Genomic DNA, 18,843 nt, shown 5'->3' on the forward strand with positions numbered 1-18,843 from the left:
ACACAATGTTTTGCGAGTTATGCAAGTTATGGCAAGTTGTTTATCTTGTTTCTCCTGCTGTTCTCTTCTCTCTCTTTTCTGTTTCTACCCGGCTGGCCTTAGGCAGATGGGTCCCTCCATATGAGCTGGGTTCTGCTCCAGGTTTCTTCCTGTTAAAAGGGATTTTTTCCTTGCTTGCTCTGGGGGTTTCAGGCTGGGGTTTGTAAAGCATCTTGAGACGATTTGTATTGTTATTGACACTATATAAATAAAATTGAATTGAAATTGAACTGAATTGTTGCGCCGCAGCCTGTGTTGACATTTGCTTTAGATCGCGTTTGGTGGTGTATTCTTTGCTCCCTGAGCCAGGACTATCTGTGAAGTTTCACCTTAATGGTGTGACTGGTTAATGTTTTAAATCTTTTGTAGTCTGAAAACATATCTAGTTATTGTAGTCTGTAAAGCTACACTGTCATGGTTCTGTGACACATGGCGGTTATCATGTGCAAACAAGTCATTATCTTGTATGCACGAGATAACATCTTGCTGAACAAGTGATTATGTTTTTAACTTGTGTGTACACAATTATGAATACTATTTTCCATCTGTGAGAACAGATCATATTAAATCTTACACACTGGTACTGGCTAGGAAGAAATATTGTGTTCTGTCAGAATAAAATACCGTGCCTCCTTTAAAATACCAGTTATTTTCAAAAGGTAAATTGGATACCACAGTTGCATTTACTGTATGAGCCATGTGAGAAGGTAAAACTTGGTAAGTAAACTAAGGTGCATATACCCGTAGTAAATTAAGTAGCCACTACATATCGGCTGCAATAAAACTGAGACAACTCCAAAGTTCTTTTAAATAAAAATGATATCTATAGGAGTTTATGTATCGCCTGCAATGACTACGGCTGATATGATCCAACAAGTTCATCCCTATGGGCTAGGGAGTCTTTGGCGAACTTTCGGCGAAAGTTTCACTCACCATTGTTGAACGTGAAGCAGAAACAAAAATGAACCTGACTGGCAAAGAAGACACAGTGCCACTAGTGTTTGAGTGTTGTTACGGTGTCTATGTCCCGCAGAGGCATAGACGATAATTTGCTTTTTTATCTCTTGCTCCAGTTTCTTCTTTTTGCATTTTTAACCTCTACTTACAAAACGGTTATGATCCACCAGCGTGAAACACGAATACTTTTGATCAGGGGTGTATATTGAATTCAGTAACTGCCTTTCCTCCAGACTAGTGGATAGAACTCATACAATACAGCATGTAGGTGTTTATTTTACTGCACTTTTTTTGTGTCTGTGGGTACATTGAATTGAATTTACATAGGAATTGAATCAGCAGCCAGCTTCGTCGTCTTTAGAGCCTTCAAGTCAACACTGAGGGCCACTGTTTCCCGGGTTACCCGCCTGTGTGTGTGTGTGTGTGTGTGAGCAGTAGAAACATGGCGGAGAGCGAACTGAACGTTGACAGCCTCATCTCTCGGTTACTGGAAGGTAGGCTAGCATTGCGCCGTTTTGTCCATCTGTTAGCGCCTTAACGCGGCTACAAAGACCAAATTGTAGATTCTCGTTTGCCACGTAGTTTCACGATATATTAGAAAAACACTGCTGTTGCTGTGTGTGTGTGTGTGTTTTTTTTTATTGCATCCTCTGCTATGTGCTGTCCATCGTGAAGCCGTAAGCTAACCGCTGCGTTAAAATCAATGATGTCACTGTAGGACCTACATGTTCGCTAATGTCCGCTAGCTAGTTTTGTCTCGTACACTGTGTAAATTCACCAGTGGTTGAAGAAGGATTAGCTTGCGGCTCGTTTTGACAGTGAGAGGTTACTGCGCTAACGAGCTGCATAAGTCGACGTTTTAACGGCTCTCATTCGTTAAAGAAGGCAGGGCAAAAAAAAAAAAGAACCGTGGAAAGTTGTGGTTGCTTAGTAACGTTAGCCGTTCTCGTTGCCAAGGCTGGTAGCTAACAGGACGGTTACCTCCCCGGACACACCCCCTTCACCCAGGATACCCAGTCTATGAGGGTATCACTGAAGCCTGCACAACCATTTCAAATTGATTAATAATCTAATACACACACTTCCGGCCTATTTCTTGAGACTATTCAGTAATTTAGTAGAATTGTACTGCACCAAAGTACAATTCCGAGATATTTGTACTTCACTTGAGTACCTCATACTTGTACTACACTAGATTTTTTGAAACAACACATTGTGCTTCGTATGCTACTGCATTTAATAGAGGTTACTAGATGCTACTTTGTCATAATGTGTGTGTTATTTTTAAATAAATAAGATACAAAGTAGTATAGTTAAAAACAGCCCCACATTAAAGTGATATGCTATTTTACATGATAAATTGTAACGATCCAGTAATTTGTTATAAATAGTTTTTATTTTTTTTACACTAAAATTTTGTTTTGGTACATTTTACACTGTGGTATTCGTCAGACAACGTATATTACTTCTTCCTTAAACATATATTAAAACCTACGACGGAGTATTAGGGCCACATTGAGGAAAAAAAAAAATCACAAACTTCGAGAATAAAGTCGTAATTTATGAGAATAAAGTCGTAATTTACGAGAATTTATTTTCATAAATTACGACTTTATTCTCATAAATTACGACTTTATTCTCAAAGTTTGTGATTTTTTTCCCCCCTCAATGTGGCCCTAATACTCCGTCGTAAAAACCACACACTATTTTGCTTTTTATTTTATTTTATTTTTTCACCACTAAATTAGAAAAAAAAATTATTAAGACTGAAGTTTGCGTAAACTATCCCAACTGAATCCAGCATCCGCCAGATTTTAACATACTAATATGTAAACAAAAGGTCAGAGAACTTATTCTATTTAGATCTTCTTGTTGTCACTCCCAAAGGTTTGAAGCGAAATGACCACTGTTGTAAAGAAAACAGTATATTTATGGAACTCATACGACATGTTGTATTGACTGGTACTGACAAAACTGGATTAACAAATTGTAACACAACATCACGTTCACAAAGCTGTAATCATCTTTTCCCTCTGTAAATCCTTAAAATGCTACAACCTGACTGTTATTTTATTTTATTTATTTATTTATTTTTTTTAGTTTTGTCCACAATGTAAACCTGAGTGCATTTAACTTGTCCTTAAATAAATGTCTAAACTGTATTTGTGAGCAGCCAAACTCCAACTGAGCCACCAAGCTGTTCATTACTGCACTCACCAGGTCATAACAATCAATGCTGACTGGATTAAATGTCATGACTGACTAGCAGCTACAATACAGTGGTGTCCTCTCTTTAATCTGTGATGGTAATGTGAAATAAGAGCAGCAAACCACACTCCTGAAAGACACATGATTTGGTTGTGACATCTCTTACAGTAACTCTAAACGATGACTGTCATTTTGCAGATTATGTAATGTATATTTAGTAAATACTACATCAAAATCATTCCCTGAAATTACATATTTAAGAAGTGGTTATATGGATAAAACCCTTTTTTATAATATATCACAGTATTGATATATATATTGTTTTTGCATTGCAGTGCGAGGATGTCGTCCAGGAAAGACCGTACAAATGTCCGAGGCGGAGGTTCGGGGGCTCTGCATCAAGTCCAGAGAGATTTTCCTCAGTCAGCCGATTCTCCTAGAACTAGAGGCTCCTCTCAAAATCTGTGGTGAGAACCAGCACTACTGTGTATACTATATTCATTATCAAGACTGTGACGTTTTACGTGTGCCACCAACAAAACGTAAATTTAATTCCAGGTGATATCCATGGACAGTACACAGACTTGCTGAGGCTATTCGAGTACGGAGGCTTCCCTCCAGAGGCCAACTATTTGTTTCTGGGGGATTACGTGGACAGAGGGAAGCAGTCGCTGGAGACCATCTGCCTGCTGCTCGCATACAAGATCAAATACCCAGAAAACTTCTTCTTGCTCAGGGGGAACCACGAGTGTGCCTCCATCAATCGCATCTACGGCTTCTATGATGAGTGTAAGCTGGCTGGAAAACATCAGTGTTTGTTGTTGATAAGCTACTGCTGTATACTTTGCAATTTCAATACTTTTAGGTTTCCAAACCTTTGATAGCTGCAGCTTCTCAAACATTAGTATCCGCTGCTTTTGAGGTATATAACTTTGGAGAGATCTCATTAGGGTCTTGAACACTGAACGGGTTTGTAACACTTCATCAAGGTAACACTTAATCTATAAACAAATAAAAAATCAACAAGCTAATTTATCTGCTAGTGAGTGGCGTGTCACATATTTCAGTCTTGAAGGGGAGAACAGTATTCACTTGTAACAGCGATTATAAAAAAGCTTTTACTACAGATCAAACACTTTGATGGCAACACAACAAACTATTGTTATATCAATGAAGTCAGGCAATAATTGAGCTTTTTCCATCATTGTGTGAGCTGCTGTGATCGAATTTGAGTCTGTGAACAGCAAGGCACATTAAAAGGAGCTGTTTACCTCACTGAGAAGTTGGATTTGTGCAGTATTTACTTCTTATTTTTGCACCCCAAAATGAGAAAATAGATTAAGACATTTGACAGTGACGTTTGTAATGGGCATAAATGATCATATCTGAATCTTGAATCCATTATTTTATGCTCAGACGTCTTAAAAACATTTTTTACTCTTTCTGTTTCTCAGGCAAGCGCCGGTTCAACATAAAGCTCTGGAAGACGTTCACGGACTGTTTTAACTGTCTGCCCATTGCTGCGATTATTGACGAGAAGATCTTCTGCTGCCACGGAGGTTTGTGAAGTATCTCCGTTATGTAGCGTTAGTGTGTGCCCCGTAATGTAAAGATTGACTTGTTTTGTAGCATCACAAATATTAAGTATTTTCATAATTGTAATATTTTAAGACTCATTTCTTTACATTATTGATGCTGCCCATCTGTCTTTATGAACACACAGAATTTGCCCAAATATGTCACATTTTTAATACGACCTTCTTTTCCCTCAGGACTCTCACCTGATCTGCAGTCCATGGAACAAATCCGACGTATTATGAGGCCCACTGACGTCCCAGACACGGGTCTGTTATCCTGTGTTTGAGGAGACAAAATCTTTATCAGCTGCTTATAATAACAGTAGTATAATAACTTCACCGTTTGAGAAAACTATGCTTAAAATGTCAGTATTTAATGTTTTGCAAAACTCTTTTCTAGAGGCAGGGTTAATGATATTTTTCATTTTTCTTTTGCTCAAGGCTTGCTGTGTGACCTGCTGTGGTCGGACCCGGACAAAGACGTCCAGGGCTGGGGGGAGAACGATCGGGGAGTCTCTTTCACTTTCGGGGCCGACGTGGTCAGCAAGTTCCTCAACCGCCACGATCTGGACCTCATCTGTCGAGCACATCAGGTAAAAACTCGGGCTGCTACATTCAAAATAATGACTAATTAATACACTTCCTGGCCAAAAAAAAAAAGTCACCACCTGGATTTCACTAAGCAAATAGGTATGAGCCTCCTATTGGATATTTACTGCATGGGTGATTATCTTTCAGCTGGCAACAAGTCATTTAACCCCAACTGATGCAATGAGTAGCTTCTCATTTCTTAAACAACCATGTTTAAAGATACATCCTGTGGTCGTGGAAAAGTGTTAGTCTGTTTGAGAAGGGTCAAATCACTGGCATGCATCAAGCAGAGAAAACATCTAAGGAGATTGTAGAAACTACTAAAATTGAGTTAAGAACTGTCCAACGCATTATTAAAAACTGGAAGGATAGTGGAGAACCATCAGGGTAAGAAGAGAGGCAGATGAAGTGATGCACCCATCATGCCTAGTGCCTACTGTACAAGCCTGTGGGGGCAGTGCTATGATCTGGGGTTGCTGCAGTTGCTCAGGTCTAGGTTCAGCAACATTATGTGTCCAAAGAATGAGGTCAGCTGACTACCTGAATATACTGAATGACCAGGTTATTCCATCAATGGAGTTTTTTCTTCCATGATGTTCATGGGCATACTCCAAGATGACAATGACAGGATTCATGGGGCTCAAAGTGAAAGAGTGGTTCAGGGAGCATGAGACATTATTTTCACACATGGACTGGCCACCACAGAGTCCAGACCTTAACCCCATTGAGAATCTTTGGGAGGTGCTGGAGAAGGCTTTGCACAGTGGTCAGGCTCTCCCATCATCAATACAAGATCTTGGTGAAAAACTAATGCAACACTGGATGGAAATAAATCTGGTGACGTTGCAGAAGCTTATCAAAGCAATGTTACAGCGAATGCGTGCAGTAATCAGAGCTAAAGGCGCTCCGACGAAATATTAGAGTGTGTGACCTTTTGTTTTGGTGGCGATTTTTTGGCCAGGCAGTGTATTTATTGATTCAGATAAATCGTAACCCTTTTATTCAACATTCATTGCAAAATGTAGAAACAAAAATACTGTTAACAATCAGTTGTTAACAGTAACAGCAAGTGTGCTTTTGGCTTCATTGAATAACATACACAAAACAATCAAGCTACTTAAAATGGAGTTGTTCTAAATGTATTCTTATATGACAAATTGTTTAATTGCTGATTTTATTTGACCAAGAGTCCGAAACATAAATATATTCAGTTTACTATCACAGAAAAAACCTGAAAATATTCACATTTACAAAGCCTGAACCAGTTTTTTAGAATTTGCCTTAAAAACTACTAAAACGGTTTATCGATTATGAAAGTTAGTGCCATGTAGTTTGTCGTCATGCGTCTGTGCTCTAACCAGGTTGTTGAAGACGGCTACGAGTTCTTTGCAAAGCGACAGCTGGTGACGCTGTTTTCTGCCCCTAACTACTGCGGGGAGTTTGACAATGCTGGCGGCATGATGAGTGTGGACGAGTCGCTCATGTGCTCCTTTCAGGTAGAGAACAGTGTCTCTTACTGGCACGTTAAATCTGCTCCACGGGCTTCTCGGTGTATTCATCAAACCCGCCGTCTTATCTTTCAGATCCTGAAGCCGTCAGAAAAAAAAGCAAAGTACCAGTACGGAGGGGTGAATACGGGACGCCCCGTCACCCCGCCACGTACCACTCAGGCTCCTAAAAAGAGGTGAGCGGCTGGCCCTGGCTCTCCTGCTCCTCCAGCTGGTTTCTGGCCCACGTCCCCGCAGGCTGCCTCAAACACTCCAGCCTTCTCTCAGTCAGCTTGTCCTCATGTAACTAATAAACGCCCGGAGTGTTTTCTGCTTGTTCTGTGGGTATTTTTATGAACATGAGTGTTTTTGGGTTTTTTTTCTCCTCCCATTTTTTAATGCCATGATATGTATTTACTCAGCCCCCTTCAGGAATATTAACACCAACCTGTTGTGGAATGGACGACCTGCTTCCCTGCCTTCAGATTAAACATTTCCATTGTGACCTTGTTTAATGCATGCACGCTTGTGTGTGAGATGGCCAAATGTTTCCTGTCCTTACCTTCAGCCCCAGTCATATATTTACTTAAATATTTCACTGCCTATAGAAGACGTTTGAGATTTTAGGATAAGCCTATTTGTAGTTTGCATATAGACTGGGAACAGGAAGTCTGCTGCTTTCAAAATCCACCTGCCAGGTCTTCATCTTATTTCATTCATACAAAGTCTAACAACAAATGAGTTTTTCTCAGTAAGAACCCGTTGACTAACAGATAGTCAAAGTTGCCGGTCCCAGCCAACCTCCAAAGAGCAGCTGTTTGTTGTGTTGCACTTTGTTTTTTTGTTTTTTTTTTGGTATGAAATAAACAAGCTACAAGTCGTGCTGGCAAGTGGATTTTGTTTCGCTTGAGCAGAGCCACACTGTGCACTTCCTCGTCTTCCGTCTTTATGCTAAGGTACGCTAGCCGGGTGCAGACATGAAGCATCCACCTCCTCGTCCAACTCTCTGCAAGAAGGCAACTAAGCAAATGCCCCAAAATGCCAAATCGCCCAGCAAGACGTCACATGCCAGCTATGGCTTCCCCTGCGACTCAAGAATGTTTTAACCTCCCGTGGATATATCAATAAAATCCTGGGATTTTGATGACTTAAGTGCAATAAAGATCTTGCTTTACTCAAACACAAGGGTCACAGCTAACCCATGTTGTAACTTTATATGCACTTCATACTCCTCATCAGTGTTTCAAGCCCAACCAGCACCAAGCTATGTACCTTATCCACCCCTCATGCCATTGAACGAGCATTTGTGGTTGTTCAAGAGCTGCATTAATGTATACACTTTTTTTTTTTTTTTGTGCACAGAAAAGAACCAAACAGCTCTGTCACTACCCTGAGTTTGTGTCTTTTAGTCTGTAGACTGTTCAAAGATGACGCTGTACAAATGGAAGAAGAAGAACATCTTAGTAGATAAAGTAACTAAAAGTACAGGATTGAGAAGTAGTCATCAGTGTATTAATTCCTCTATAGTGGTCACAGCCGTAGATGTCGACTTCCTGCACCGTCACACTTCCTGTCATTGCATGACATCGTAGAGAGGTCAGAAATCATCGAGTCCAGACGACGGCATTTTGTCTGTTGTTGGCATTATTGGTTTTATTAAACATAGTGGTTATTGACTGAAGTACAGTGAATACGTTCCAACTCAATACTGAACATTTTAAGCTGTGTAACTTGATTTCAAACATTTCGCCTTTCGCCTTGTAAATCAATCGGTCTACGAGCTGGAAACAGTACGCCGAGACGTTCTGAGATTTGTACGAGTTTGTTTCAAACAAGTGAAATAAACGGAAAGAGTGTGTCGAGCCTGCTTCCTGCTTCTTTTGGATCAATTGTGAAGTTGCTGTCACCTGTCAGATTTATCTGTGGGGGGTCGGGCTCCGTTTATGGGGGGAAAAAAAGAAGCTCAGAGTCATCTGATGTTAGAAGAGGGACATTAACGCTGACACGCTGAACATCAAGACGAACAGATGGCCCAGAAAACTCCTGGAGTTGCCAGGCCTGAGGACAGATGTGGAGGCTGCTCTGTTTCTGCTCGACAGATGGGTGACATTAGTTTTACTGACAACCAGTGACTGAAGAGGGATTTGTAGCCAAGGCAGGGGTACGCCAGAGGGTACAGATAATTATGCTATTATGTTAATGGTCCAGCCCCCTTGGAATCAAACTGGGCTGTATGTGACCCCTGAGCTAAAAGGAGTAAGGTAACAAGGAAGCTAACGGTCAGTAACGTTTTGTTCTTTTTGGTAATGTCTGAAAGTTTGTGCCTGTTGTAGGTAGTGTGCTGATTGGGGGAGTCGAGCTTCTGACAGATCGCTGAAGGGGAGGGCTGTGTTTACCTGCCTTTAAATCTGTATAAAAGGTAAAACTGTAATTCACTCTCTCCAGCAAAACAAGGTAATCATCACGTTCAGTCTCGGGCACAAGAATAAACAGTGTATTCAAAACTGATGTTCCACAAATGGAAATGTACAAATGGCTGAAATTAGATATTAAAAATATTTGTATAAAATACAGTACATGTGCGTCTAGAAACCCATCTAGTGTTATTTTCTTCTTTTTTTTTTTTTTTACACCGCAGAGAGACACGCGTACAGACCTCAGTCTGACTTGAGGGCTTGCAGCACCGACTGTGGCACTCTGCTGACGTAGTACTCGTGGTTGCGTAGCGTGGCGAGGACCCCGGCGGAGTTCATGTGCTTCACGTTGGCGTCGTAGCGATACAAGTTGCCGTGCATGTCGGTCAGTCTGCCTGGATGAGAGAGAGCGTGAAAGCATTTTCAGCGAAGCCGATTCAAAGACCAGAACACGGCAGCAGCAGGGTGTTGGGGTCAGAAGGTCAGAAGGTGGCCTGGTTTGATGCATCATGTTTTTTTTTTTTACATAACGTGGATGGCTGGGTGCGTGTATGTTGCTTAACTGGGGCACCAGGATGCAAGGACTGCAACATTTCCGTTGCCATGAGGGTGCAATTAATCTGCAGGTGGTGGTTTCGCGTCAAAGTAACTTCAACATAAATACCAGGACCCAGGTTTCCCAGAAAAAACATTATACATCGCACTGAAATATTATTCACTTCGCCGGTTAAAGGTTTTAATGTTGCGGCTGATCGGTGTAGATTGTGCATCAATATTATTATTATTATTATTATTGTTTTACCTCCAACTGCAAGCAGGACAGCTTCAGGAGCACAAGTGTCCCACTTCTTGCACCCTGGACTCGCAAAGACATAAGCAGAAGCTTTCCCCTCCACCAGCTGGATTATCTGCAGAGAGATTCAGTATTCAGAATACTCTTTGTCTCTATTTTACTTGAATTTTATTATAAATTTAATCTGCACTAACATTCATTAGTTACTATGCATGGAAAAAGAACATCGATGACAGGATAGGCGGCATTTACTTGCCTCTATGCTCAAGAGTGGGTCAAATCCGGCAGCACTATTTGCTGAACATATTTATGGCAAATGAAGATGACGTCACGTTTCAGCCGGGTTTTACCAGAACTTTATGCATCTAAACCTTTCAGCGTCAAAGTTCATGCTTTGACTAAACCTTCAGGAGCTAAACCTTCCTCTGGCTGACTGTAGACGAGAAGTAAAAATACCACCAGTGCATCCACCTCACCTTGTTCCCAGCTCCACCCACTCTTATGACTTCATGAGGCTCCATGGCGTTCACGCAGTCCGTCACCACCTTGTTGCTATGGGAACGGGTGGTGGTGACAATTCGTCTGTCGTCTGGAACCTCCTTGAGCTGGAAGCCGAATGCGCCTAAACCCGGCATTCCCCACAAGGTTCTCCCTAAAGCTGCTCCGGGGCCAAGCTGACAGGTGAAAGGTCAGAATTAGCCAGATGAAGGCTAATTGAAATTAATTAATGAAATTAAAAACAGACTTTTTTTTTTTTTTTTTTTGTACCTGGTAGTTGTAGAACGGCTGGTTGATGACGCCTGCGATAGTTCTGCCTCCGTGTGCAATACCAATAAGCACCGTCACGTTGTCTAGGAGCCCTGGGGGTCAGAGAGCAGCACGGTTTTAGCTGGAGGGCTCTAAACGGTTTTACTTGTGAGCTAACATTTATTCAGGTGTGGCCGGAATAATGAACACTTCACACTGCTCGAGTCAATATTTGACCTCCCATACAGAAAGCTGTGCTGTGAAGCGACCCTCTGTGTGGTATCTGGGCCACAGCTCGGAGGTGGAGATACCCCGACGCTGGGGTCAGCAGAAAGAGAGAGGGGGAGAGAAGAGATACACAAAGAAGAGAAGAAGAAAAAGATGTGATAGCGACAGTGATCCATGAAGCAGCCCAAGAGAAACACAAAGCAGTCGGTTACCAACTTAAAAAAAAAAGAAAAGAAATGAAAACAAAGCTTTCAATTGAAGACTATTTTAGTAAAGACCTGCCAGGTAGCTATAACGTTTGCAAAGGTGGTTGATATAAACATAATTTAGATGTTTAAACATATATTCGGACACTGCAGTTTAAGTCACAGCTCACATTAATAAAGATATTAGATAAGCAAGTACCTTTATTGATTCCCGCAGGTGAAATTCAAAGGTGACACGGCGGCGCAGGGAGTTCACATTAAGAAAGAAAATTACCACAAGCCTTTAAATCAGAGTAGTGTAGAAACAGAAGGAAGAAACGGAACGAGACACGCAGAACAACAGAGAGAAAGAAACATGGATTCATATGTACATGTGCTAGGATGCAGCTGAGACATGTACAATGCCCACGGTATATTTATACATACACTGATCAGGCATAACATTATGACCACCTTCCTAATATTGTGTAAGTCTCCCTTGTGCCTCATCAGAGAATGGACATGGGCCTTCTGAGGGTGTCCTGTGTCTTTGGGTTGAAGGGAGGGTCCTCTCTGGATCATCCCACAGATACTTGATCAGTTTGGGATCTAGTGAATTTGGAGGCCAGGTCAACACCTTGTGCCGTTTTTCATATTTTTTTTTTTTTTAGTTCTTCCTAAACCGTTTTTGTGTGTGTGTCTGTATCAGGCTGCATCCTGCTGGGGATGGCTGCTGCCATCAAGGAGTGTCATTGCTATGGGGTGGGGGTGCCTGGTCAGGTCTAGGTGGGTGGTACATGTCTAAGTAACATCCACATGAATGAATGCCAGGTCCAAAAGTTTCCCAGCAGAACATTGTATTGTCACAAGATGGTTTAAATGTTATTCACTTCACCTGTCAGTGGTTTTAATGTTGTGGCTGATCGGTGTATACACTTTGTACAACATGTATATCTACGCAGGTTTTAGTGTACTGGAAGGGCCTACCTTCAGTATATTCCTTCGTGCCATCCAGAGGATCAACCCACACAACTAGCTGAGAATCAGATAGAAACGATCTGAGTAAATGGTCCAAACAACACCACAACACATTTATGCGATGATTCAACCGTACAGCACCGATGTTAAACTACTTATTCATTAGGCAGACTAAAAGAAACTGTTGGGAATCTAGTAGTACCTCTTCTTCTTTCAGCTCGCTGTACTCTGCAGGACAGCTCTTCTGAAGGATTTCCTCTGACTGGCCATTCTCAAAGAGATCTTCCTGAATCTCTTCAGCCGGAAGGTCCTGCGTACACAAAATTAAGACAGATTATTAGGTCTTTATCCTCAACGAAGGGTTAAAACCAGAGTAACTTCGAGGCGTCCGCTCCATTTGACCTGCATGTGGTGTCAGAGTCATACATCGACTCACCTCTTCTCCAATGATGGTGATTTTAGGGAACTTTCTGGACAGTGAAGCACAAATGCTCTGCTGCGCGAGTCTGTCTGCAAGTGTCTGCAGATCATTAGCTCCCGTCTGTGCAGACAAGAATGCAAGAAGGATCAAAATCTATTACATTCCTGGATTATTGCATACATTAAATCTCCACATCGTTTCAGTGTGAAATGCTGACGGCTCACACCTTTTCCACAATGCCAAGTTCTCCGCTGTGAAGGACTTTCCTCACAATGGCTCCTGCCTTTTCAGCCACGGTGTAGGCAGAGGCCACGAGCCGCATCACCACAGCAGGACTTCCAGACATTGCTCACAGAGTTGATCTAAGGCAGAGGGCAGTGAAACTCATGCAACTAGATAACATGAGGAGGTATGGTGGGGAATAGCATAAGGTGTAGAGCTGAAGCTCGTTTGAGTTTAATAATGAGGAAAAGATTATCATCACACACTAAATGTACAAACTATTTGACTTGTCTTCACCGCATCATGCACATATTATACTTATCCAGATCTGTGATTAGTTTTTAATTACAAAAAATGTTTGTTTTCATACCATTACGAGATGAGAAATGCAAATATCTTTATCAAACATTCTCTCTATTTAACATATCTCACTATCCAACCCTGTCGACCATAAAGAAATTAAATGAATGACTTTTTAATTTAAGAGCAATTAGTTTATCTAGGTAACTAAAGCAAGCATATGCTAACAGCTGAGTCAAATAAGCTAGCATGCTACTAAACATACGAGTCCAAGTTTATCCATACAGAGGGAGAATACTTACAGATGCTAACACAGAGAAGAAGTCGCCGTTTTCTTCTTGCTGTACGACAGTTAGGCTACTGGTCATAGACTAATTAGCTGCTTGTTTGACAAGTTGAATTTGGGAGATGCAGGAAGTAAAAGACCTTAGACCTACAAAGAGAAGAAATGCCCTGACAAGAGAGTTACCGGCGTAAAGACGAACGCACGGCTATTGAAGCTAGTCTGTTACCTAGCAACATGGCGTATGCCGGAATTTATAGCTACGTTTGCTTACTGGAACACATTTAACATTAAGAGGACAAAGGGTAGAATACAGTAGTTTTCTTTTATTCCTCCGAAAACTTACCCGTGGATTTTAAATTAAGTTTTACAAGTTAAACGGCTTTGGAACACAAACAGGAAGTACACGAGGGGGTGAACCATCTTGCTTTGTTCATTAAATTAGTCGTCTCCGTGAATAAGTCATCCTCATGGGTCCTAGTGCCCACCTGGTTTACATGTGAATAAAAAGCAGGTGAGGTGACTGACAGATGTGTCCACAAACTAAAAACAAATGTAATATTTAGGCTTAAAATACGAATTCCTCTTATTTTCTTATTGGTAAATTTCCATTGTGACTTTTACAATAACATTTCTTGAATATTAAATTAAACATAACTTATTTTCCTGACAGGTTTCTGTAAGAAAAAAATGTTCATTTAAAGTCTCTGAGAGAAGAAGGACTCCTGCTTGACAGTTTAGAATTATTTATCAACTTTTAAATCAAATTTATTGTCAGTAAACATTTTTTCCTCATTTAAAAAAACAAACAAACAAAAAAAGCTGATCATTTTAGTATATTCCACTGAAGATCAGTCGTCGTTTCGCCATTTAGTACAATTCCTCACCCCACATTGATTAGTGCAGAATAAATTAGGGGAACATGTTCAAAATGAAAGGCAGTTTTTAACATCTTTAACAGTATAATATTGATATCTCCACCATTCTTGCTGATTACACTATATTTGACATATCCCTCTTCCCCCATATTATGTCATTTCCAGTACCTGTGATTCTATTAAAAAACAGAAAGGAATAAACAAATCATAATTTAACGTGAAATGACAGTATATTAAGGTTTCAAATGGACAAAAAAAGAAATCAACGATTATTTGATATGACTGTGCAAATCACAAGTATGTCATCTGTTAGCAAGAGGTCTGTAACCCATCTCCCCCTCCAGCTGTTCTGCAGTGAGGGAGCCCAGTAGAGGCTGACAGTCTGGGTTGAAGACAGAATAGGCGCTCAGTTCTCCAGGCTGGCGGGGCGCAGGGCTGCGGAGTCCTTCGTAGAGCCAGTAGAAGAGAGAGATGACAAAGAAGGGCAGGCCAAACTCCAGTTCAACAAATAAACCGAGCAGAACCAGCCACAGAAGCACTTTGAGCAAAAAGAGGTTTGAGATGACGAGCTGTCTCGAAGACAACCACCTTCCCAGTGCGTTGTCCAGCAGCCAGTCTCTACGGTCCTGCAGAGGGGACACAACAGGATGTCAGCGGTTCTCAATCTGAGATCAGAGATGAATCTACTGACTCACAAGCTGGACTGAGGAGAAGAAAAACACTGCCTGCTACACAAAATGTATTCCTCTTTTTCAGAAACATCCCTATAGAGCTACAACTGTATATTAAATGAGGTGGACGGGAAAGAAACCCTGTGCCACAAGAACAGTTTCTTCCTATCTGTGACTGCTGACGTCATATATATGTTACACTAACATTCTCAAACTGTCATGTAACATCATCAGCTATATCTTGTATTTGTATCATCATCATGACATTTGTATGTTTATCTCGTTTCTCCTGCTGTTCTCTTCTCTCTCTTTTCCGTCTCTACCCGGCCGACCTTAGGCAGATGGGTCCCTCCACATGAGCTGGGTTCTGCTCAAGGTTTCTTCCTGTTAAAAGGGAGTTTTTTCTTGCCACCGTCACCTTCAGGCTTGCTCTTGGGGTTTCAGGCCGGGTTTCAGACTCATGTTTTATCAACTATAGCCTACAAATCTGTTATACACAATACCCTGATCATTTGTAAACTTCCTGGCACTCATTTTATACACAATTGAATTTGTTTTTTTTAAAGGCATATAGTGCAAAACCAGTGCATCCGACACCCGGTGACAGTAGTGAAAGTAGTCGTTGAACAGATGATTACTCTGCTGTGGTTTCATTCATGTGTCCTGTGCATATTTTTTCCCAGCAGCTTTTTAATTCCAGTGTCACCGATTTAGACATTTTACATAGTTTTTGTGTATTTTATATTGCTTCCTATTCCTTACTGTGCTCACTGCACCAAACACCAAGACTAATTCCTTGCATGTTTGAGCACACGAGACAATAAATATGATTCTGAAATCAATTCCACAACAAGAACAAAGGTTGTACAGCAGTGCGTTTATAGTAAATAAAGGAACATCTGCCGCTAGATGAGAATCCTCCTTTTTGTGTTTCGTTTCTGCTTTTACATTTTGTTGAAAAACTCCCTATGCAAGTCTTTCTTACTGGTACTTTAATAGCAGATTATGCTTACAGTCTCATCAGTAGTTCTGGTAGATTAATAGTAGATAAATAATACTTTGTAGATTTTAATCACAAAGTTTGTGAACTTCTCCCTCATTTCAAAGATTATACTCCATGCATGTAGTTAGACTAAGGTGGATGATATCTTACCGTGCTTTGAGAGCTCTGGGTCACAGCTGGGTTGTTTCCTGTCTTCTCCAGTGGCTGTTGACTGTCATCCATGGATGCTGTCAATGTTGTGTCAGGAGGAGCAGCTGTCTCTGTTACCGTCGGCCTTTCGGACTGTGAACCAGCATCCTGACGCCTTTTCAACACATTTTCTGCCTGTCGTCTGGCCCTGAACTCTGCGAGCTTCTGCTCCATCGATACTGAAACTCCACCAACGTCACTGGCTGTACGTGGAAAAAGACATTCATTCAAAACTTCTATCTGCTTCAGAATAAATGTAGATAAAGCTGTAATATTCCCAACGTAACAAACATATCCGTCTTTCACTTTAATCTACACTTTCACCACATTTTGGGGAGCTGTCGCCGTGCTACTAGCTTACAAAAGTGTTTGTTTACCTTTTACGTTGACGTCTATCTGAAAGGAGGACGTCGCGTCGCAAAAAGACAGCAACTGTCGCAAAAGGTGCCGTTTTCTGGCACTTTCACAGGTCTGGCGTTAGCTAGGTTGTTTTCATCACCGGTGAGTTTCCCAACCTTTATCCTGTGATAGACAGCGGCTGTTTCTTTCATGTAAATACGTATTTTAGCTGCCGTTGATAGCCACCGTCTGAAGCTGTCGTTAGCTCAACATTTCAGGATTAAAAATAATAAACGATCGATGACAAACGAGCAACGGCGTCTAGTTCCTCATTTAGAGACGCCGCGTCTTATTTATGTTTACGTGTCGTTCTTTCATCTATTTTGCTGATCCTGTGATTTAGGGGTTTTATCATTTTATTTGCATTAGCTTAGATGCAGCTAGTTGTTCTGCTTTTAAGTTTAGCTGAAATATATTTCACATCTATATTTGTTTTGTCAGCATATACATAAGTTCTCTAAACTGGGTGGATTAAATTCAGTTTAAATATGTCCTCCTCTATCATGTGTACACTAGTCTTTTCTCATTTCTCTGCAGACATGGCCTCAGCTCCAGCACAGCAGCCCACCCTGACTGTTGAACAGACCAGAGGTGAGACATTTAGATCAGCACACGTTCACTTTTTAAACAACATCCCTGACAAACTCAAAAGTTGCACAGGTAGCATTTTAATTTACAGAAGCTCTGTTTGGTCCTGATCTTTGGAGCATACTCTCTTGATCAGTTCCTGTCTTGTGTCTGCTGATGTACTCATTGTTTTTTTTTTTTTTCCCTGCAGTGGTACTGAGCGAGGTGATCCAGGCCTTCTCGGTGCCAGAGAACGCTGCACGGATGGACGAGGCCAGAGAGAGCGCCTGCAACGACATGGGCAAGATGCTGCAGCTGGTCCTCCCCGTGGCCACCCAGATTCAACAAGAGGTCATCAAAGCCTACGGATTCAACAATGAGGGAGAAGGTGAGCTTTCTGGATCTAGGGTGTTTACTGAAAACTTTACCGATGTACCTTGGGTCCACGAAGCGAAACAAACTGATTATTTTCCTTAAACAGATGTAACCACCCAGTGTAAGATATGCTTTCCCATACAGGCTTAAAGCAACTGTAACTTCTCTACATGTATTTACTTTCCTTAAATACTTATTTTTCAGTCTTTAAAATAGATTTTCTTTCAGAATATCTGACGGACAAAACAAGCAAATGTCTTTAGACGTTTTGTACGTCAAATGTGCGACTCTTCAATTATTACTCTTAGCTTATGTACTGCTCGTTACTGCTGGGTGATATATTGACACAGGGTGTTGATACCATGATATTAACTTTAAATATTCTAGTGTTTGACTATTTTAACGTATAAATGACACAATTTTTTAACTGCTCTGTTTGATCTAAGTGAAGTGAATACATTCACCATATCCACATTTGTAATCCCATTTTTTTCTATCCAAACTGTAGAAATATGATGATACACTACCGTGCACCAAGGAGACATCCTCCAAACACACACACAGTCATAAAGACTTATCTTGAGCAATAAAAAGAACAAGGATTCCAGGTGTCAGATGATATGAAGCCTGAAACAATCGGATGTGCTTTTATCAACACATCTTGATTTTTTTTTTTACAGTTTACTATATAATCTACCCATGAAAACTTTTCACGGCATCCGTACTTCAGTTTTCCAGCCTCAAACTCGCCAAGTACTGTAGTAATAAACATTTAGCTACCTCATATTGATCGTGGCTCTGCTTCACTCTCAGGCGTCCTTAAATTTGCCAGACTGGTGAAGATGTACGAAACCCAGGACCCCGAGATCGCAGCCATGTCGGTTAAACTGAAGTCTCTCCTCCTGCCGCCGCTGTCGACGCCACCTATAGGAGGCGCCATTCCAGCTTCGTAGGACTCGTTTAAATTCATCTGTCGACTCCGAGGTTACTTTAATTTAATGCTCATGACCGTGCTGTAAATCCAGCATCATGTGTGCCATTTGTTTTGTTTTTTTAAATTTTTTTGTGGAAACACTAACACATTACGTTCCAACAAAGACCACATTAATACCATTTCTTTATCACGGTTTCATTTAAAGTATCCTTGTTTGATGATTGCTTTTAAAACTATTAAGTATTTATTTGTTACATGTTACACTATGACCATTTTCTTACGTCACTGAATCTTAAACATTTTCTTTAATGCCATCTTTTATACCATTTTTATACACTGTCAAATGTCTTTTTTTTGTTGTGTATTAAAATTAAAATGTTTTCTCTGAATCTGTGTG

At 40.9% G+C, this 18,843-nt stretch overlaps 4 protein-coding genes across 5 annotated transcripts; 2 read left to right on the forward strand and 2 right to left on the reverse strand.

Annotated features, from left to right (window-relative positions):
- The first annotated feature begins 287 nt into the window (after positions 1 to 287).
- Positions 288 to 7,188, forward strand: LOC311499202 (serine/threonine-protein phosphatase PP1-beta catalytic subunit-like). The gene is made up of 8 exons (XM_084560093.1): positions 288 to 1,490; positions 3,540 to 3,671; positions 3,763 to 3,993; positions 4,659 to 4,763; positions 4,977 to 5,048; positions 5,223 to 5,374; positions 6,734 to 6,868; positions 6,956 to 7,188. Exons 1-8 carry the CDS (start codon positions 1,439 to 1,441, stop codon positions 7,058 to 7,060), a joined length of 984 nt encoding a protein of 327 aa, XP_084416219.1. The 5' UTR covers positions 288 to 1,438; the 3' UTR covers positions 7,061 to 7,188.
- Positions 7,189 to 7,285: 97 nt separating this feature from the next.
- On the reverse strand, positions 7,286 to 13,653 carry bpnt1 (bisphosphate nucleotidase 1). Its single transcript, XM_084560094.1, has 9 exons — positions 13,450 to 13,653; positions 12,852 to 12,987; positions 12,641 to 12,745; positions 12,407 to 12,514; positions 12,214 to 12,262; positions 10,835 to 10,926; positions 10,543 to 10,740; positions 10,076 to 10,181; positions 7,286 to 9,668 (listed from the first exon to the last, which is right to left on the reverse strand). The coding sequence occupies exons 2-9, from the start codon at positions 12,969 to 12,971 to the stop codon at positions 9,517 to 9,519; spliced, it is 930 nt and encodes a 309-aa protein (XP_084416220.1). The 5' UTR covers positions 12,972 to 12,987; positions 13,450 to 13,653; the 3' UTR covers positions 7,286 to 9,516.
- A 495-nt stretch (positions 13,654 to 14,148) lies between these two features.
- On the reverse strand, positions 14,149 to 16,548 carry saysd1 (SAYSVFN motif domain containing 1). The gene is made up of 2 exons (XM_084559648.1): positions 16,133 to 16,548; positions 14,149 to 14,934 (listed from the first exon to the last, which is right to left on the reverse strand). The coding sequence occupies exons 1-2, from the start codon at positions 16,343 to 16,345 to the stop codon at positions 14,611 to 14,613; spliced, it is 537 nt and encodes a 178-aa protein (XP_084415774.1). The 5' UTR covers positions 16,346 to 16,548; the 3' UTR covers positions 14,149 to 14,610.
- An 85-nt stretch (positions 16,549 to 16,633) lies between these two features.
- Positions 16,634 to 18,835, forward strand: grcc10 (gene rich cluster, C10 gene). Of its 2 annotated transcripts, XM_084560816.1 has the most exons (4): positions 16,634 to 16,672; positions 17,108 to 17,161; positions 17,349 to 17,525; positions 18,326 to 18,835. In XM_084560816.1, exons 2-4 carry the CDS (start codon positions 17,110 to 17,112, stop codon positions 18,463 to 18,465), a joined length of 369 nt encoding a protein of 122 aa, XP_084416942.1. In that variant the 5' UTR covers positions 16,634 to 16,672; positions 17,108 to 17,109; the 3' UTR covers positions 18,466 to 18,835. The 2 variants fall into 2 exon arrangements, with proteins under 2 accessions (XP_084416942.1, XP_084416941.1); XM_084560815.1 differs by lacking the exon at positions 16,634 to 16,672 and having other exon boundaries at positions 16,721 to 17,161.
- The last annotated feature ends 8 nt before the right edge of the window (positions 18,836 to 18,843 follow it).

Source organism: Chelon labrosus, assembly GCF_963514085.1.
Source record: "Chelon labrosus genome assembly, chromosome: 14".
Lineage (NCBI taxonomy): Eukaryota > Metazoa > Chordata > Actinopteri > Mugiliformes > Mugilidae > Chelon > Chelon labrosus.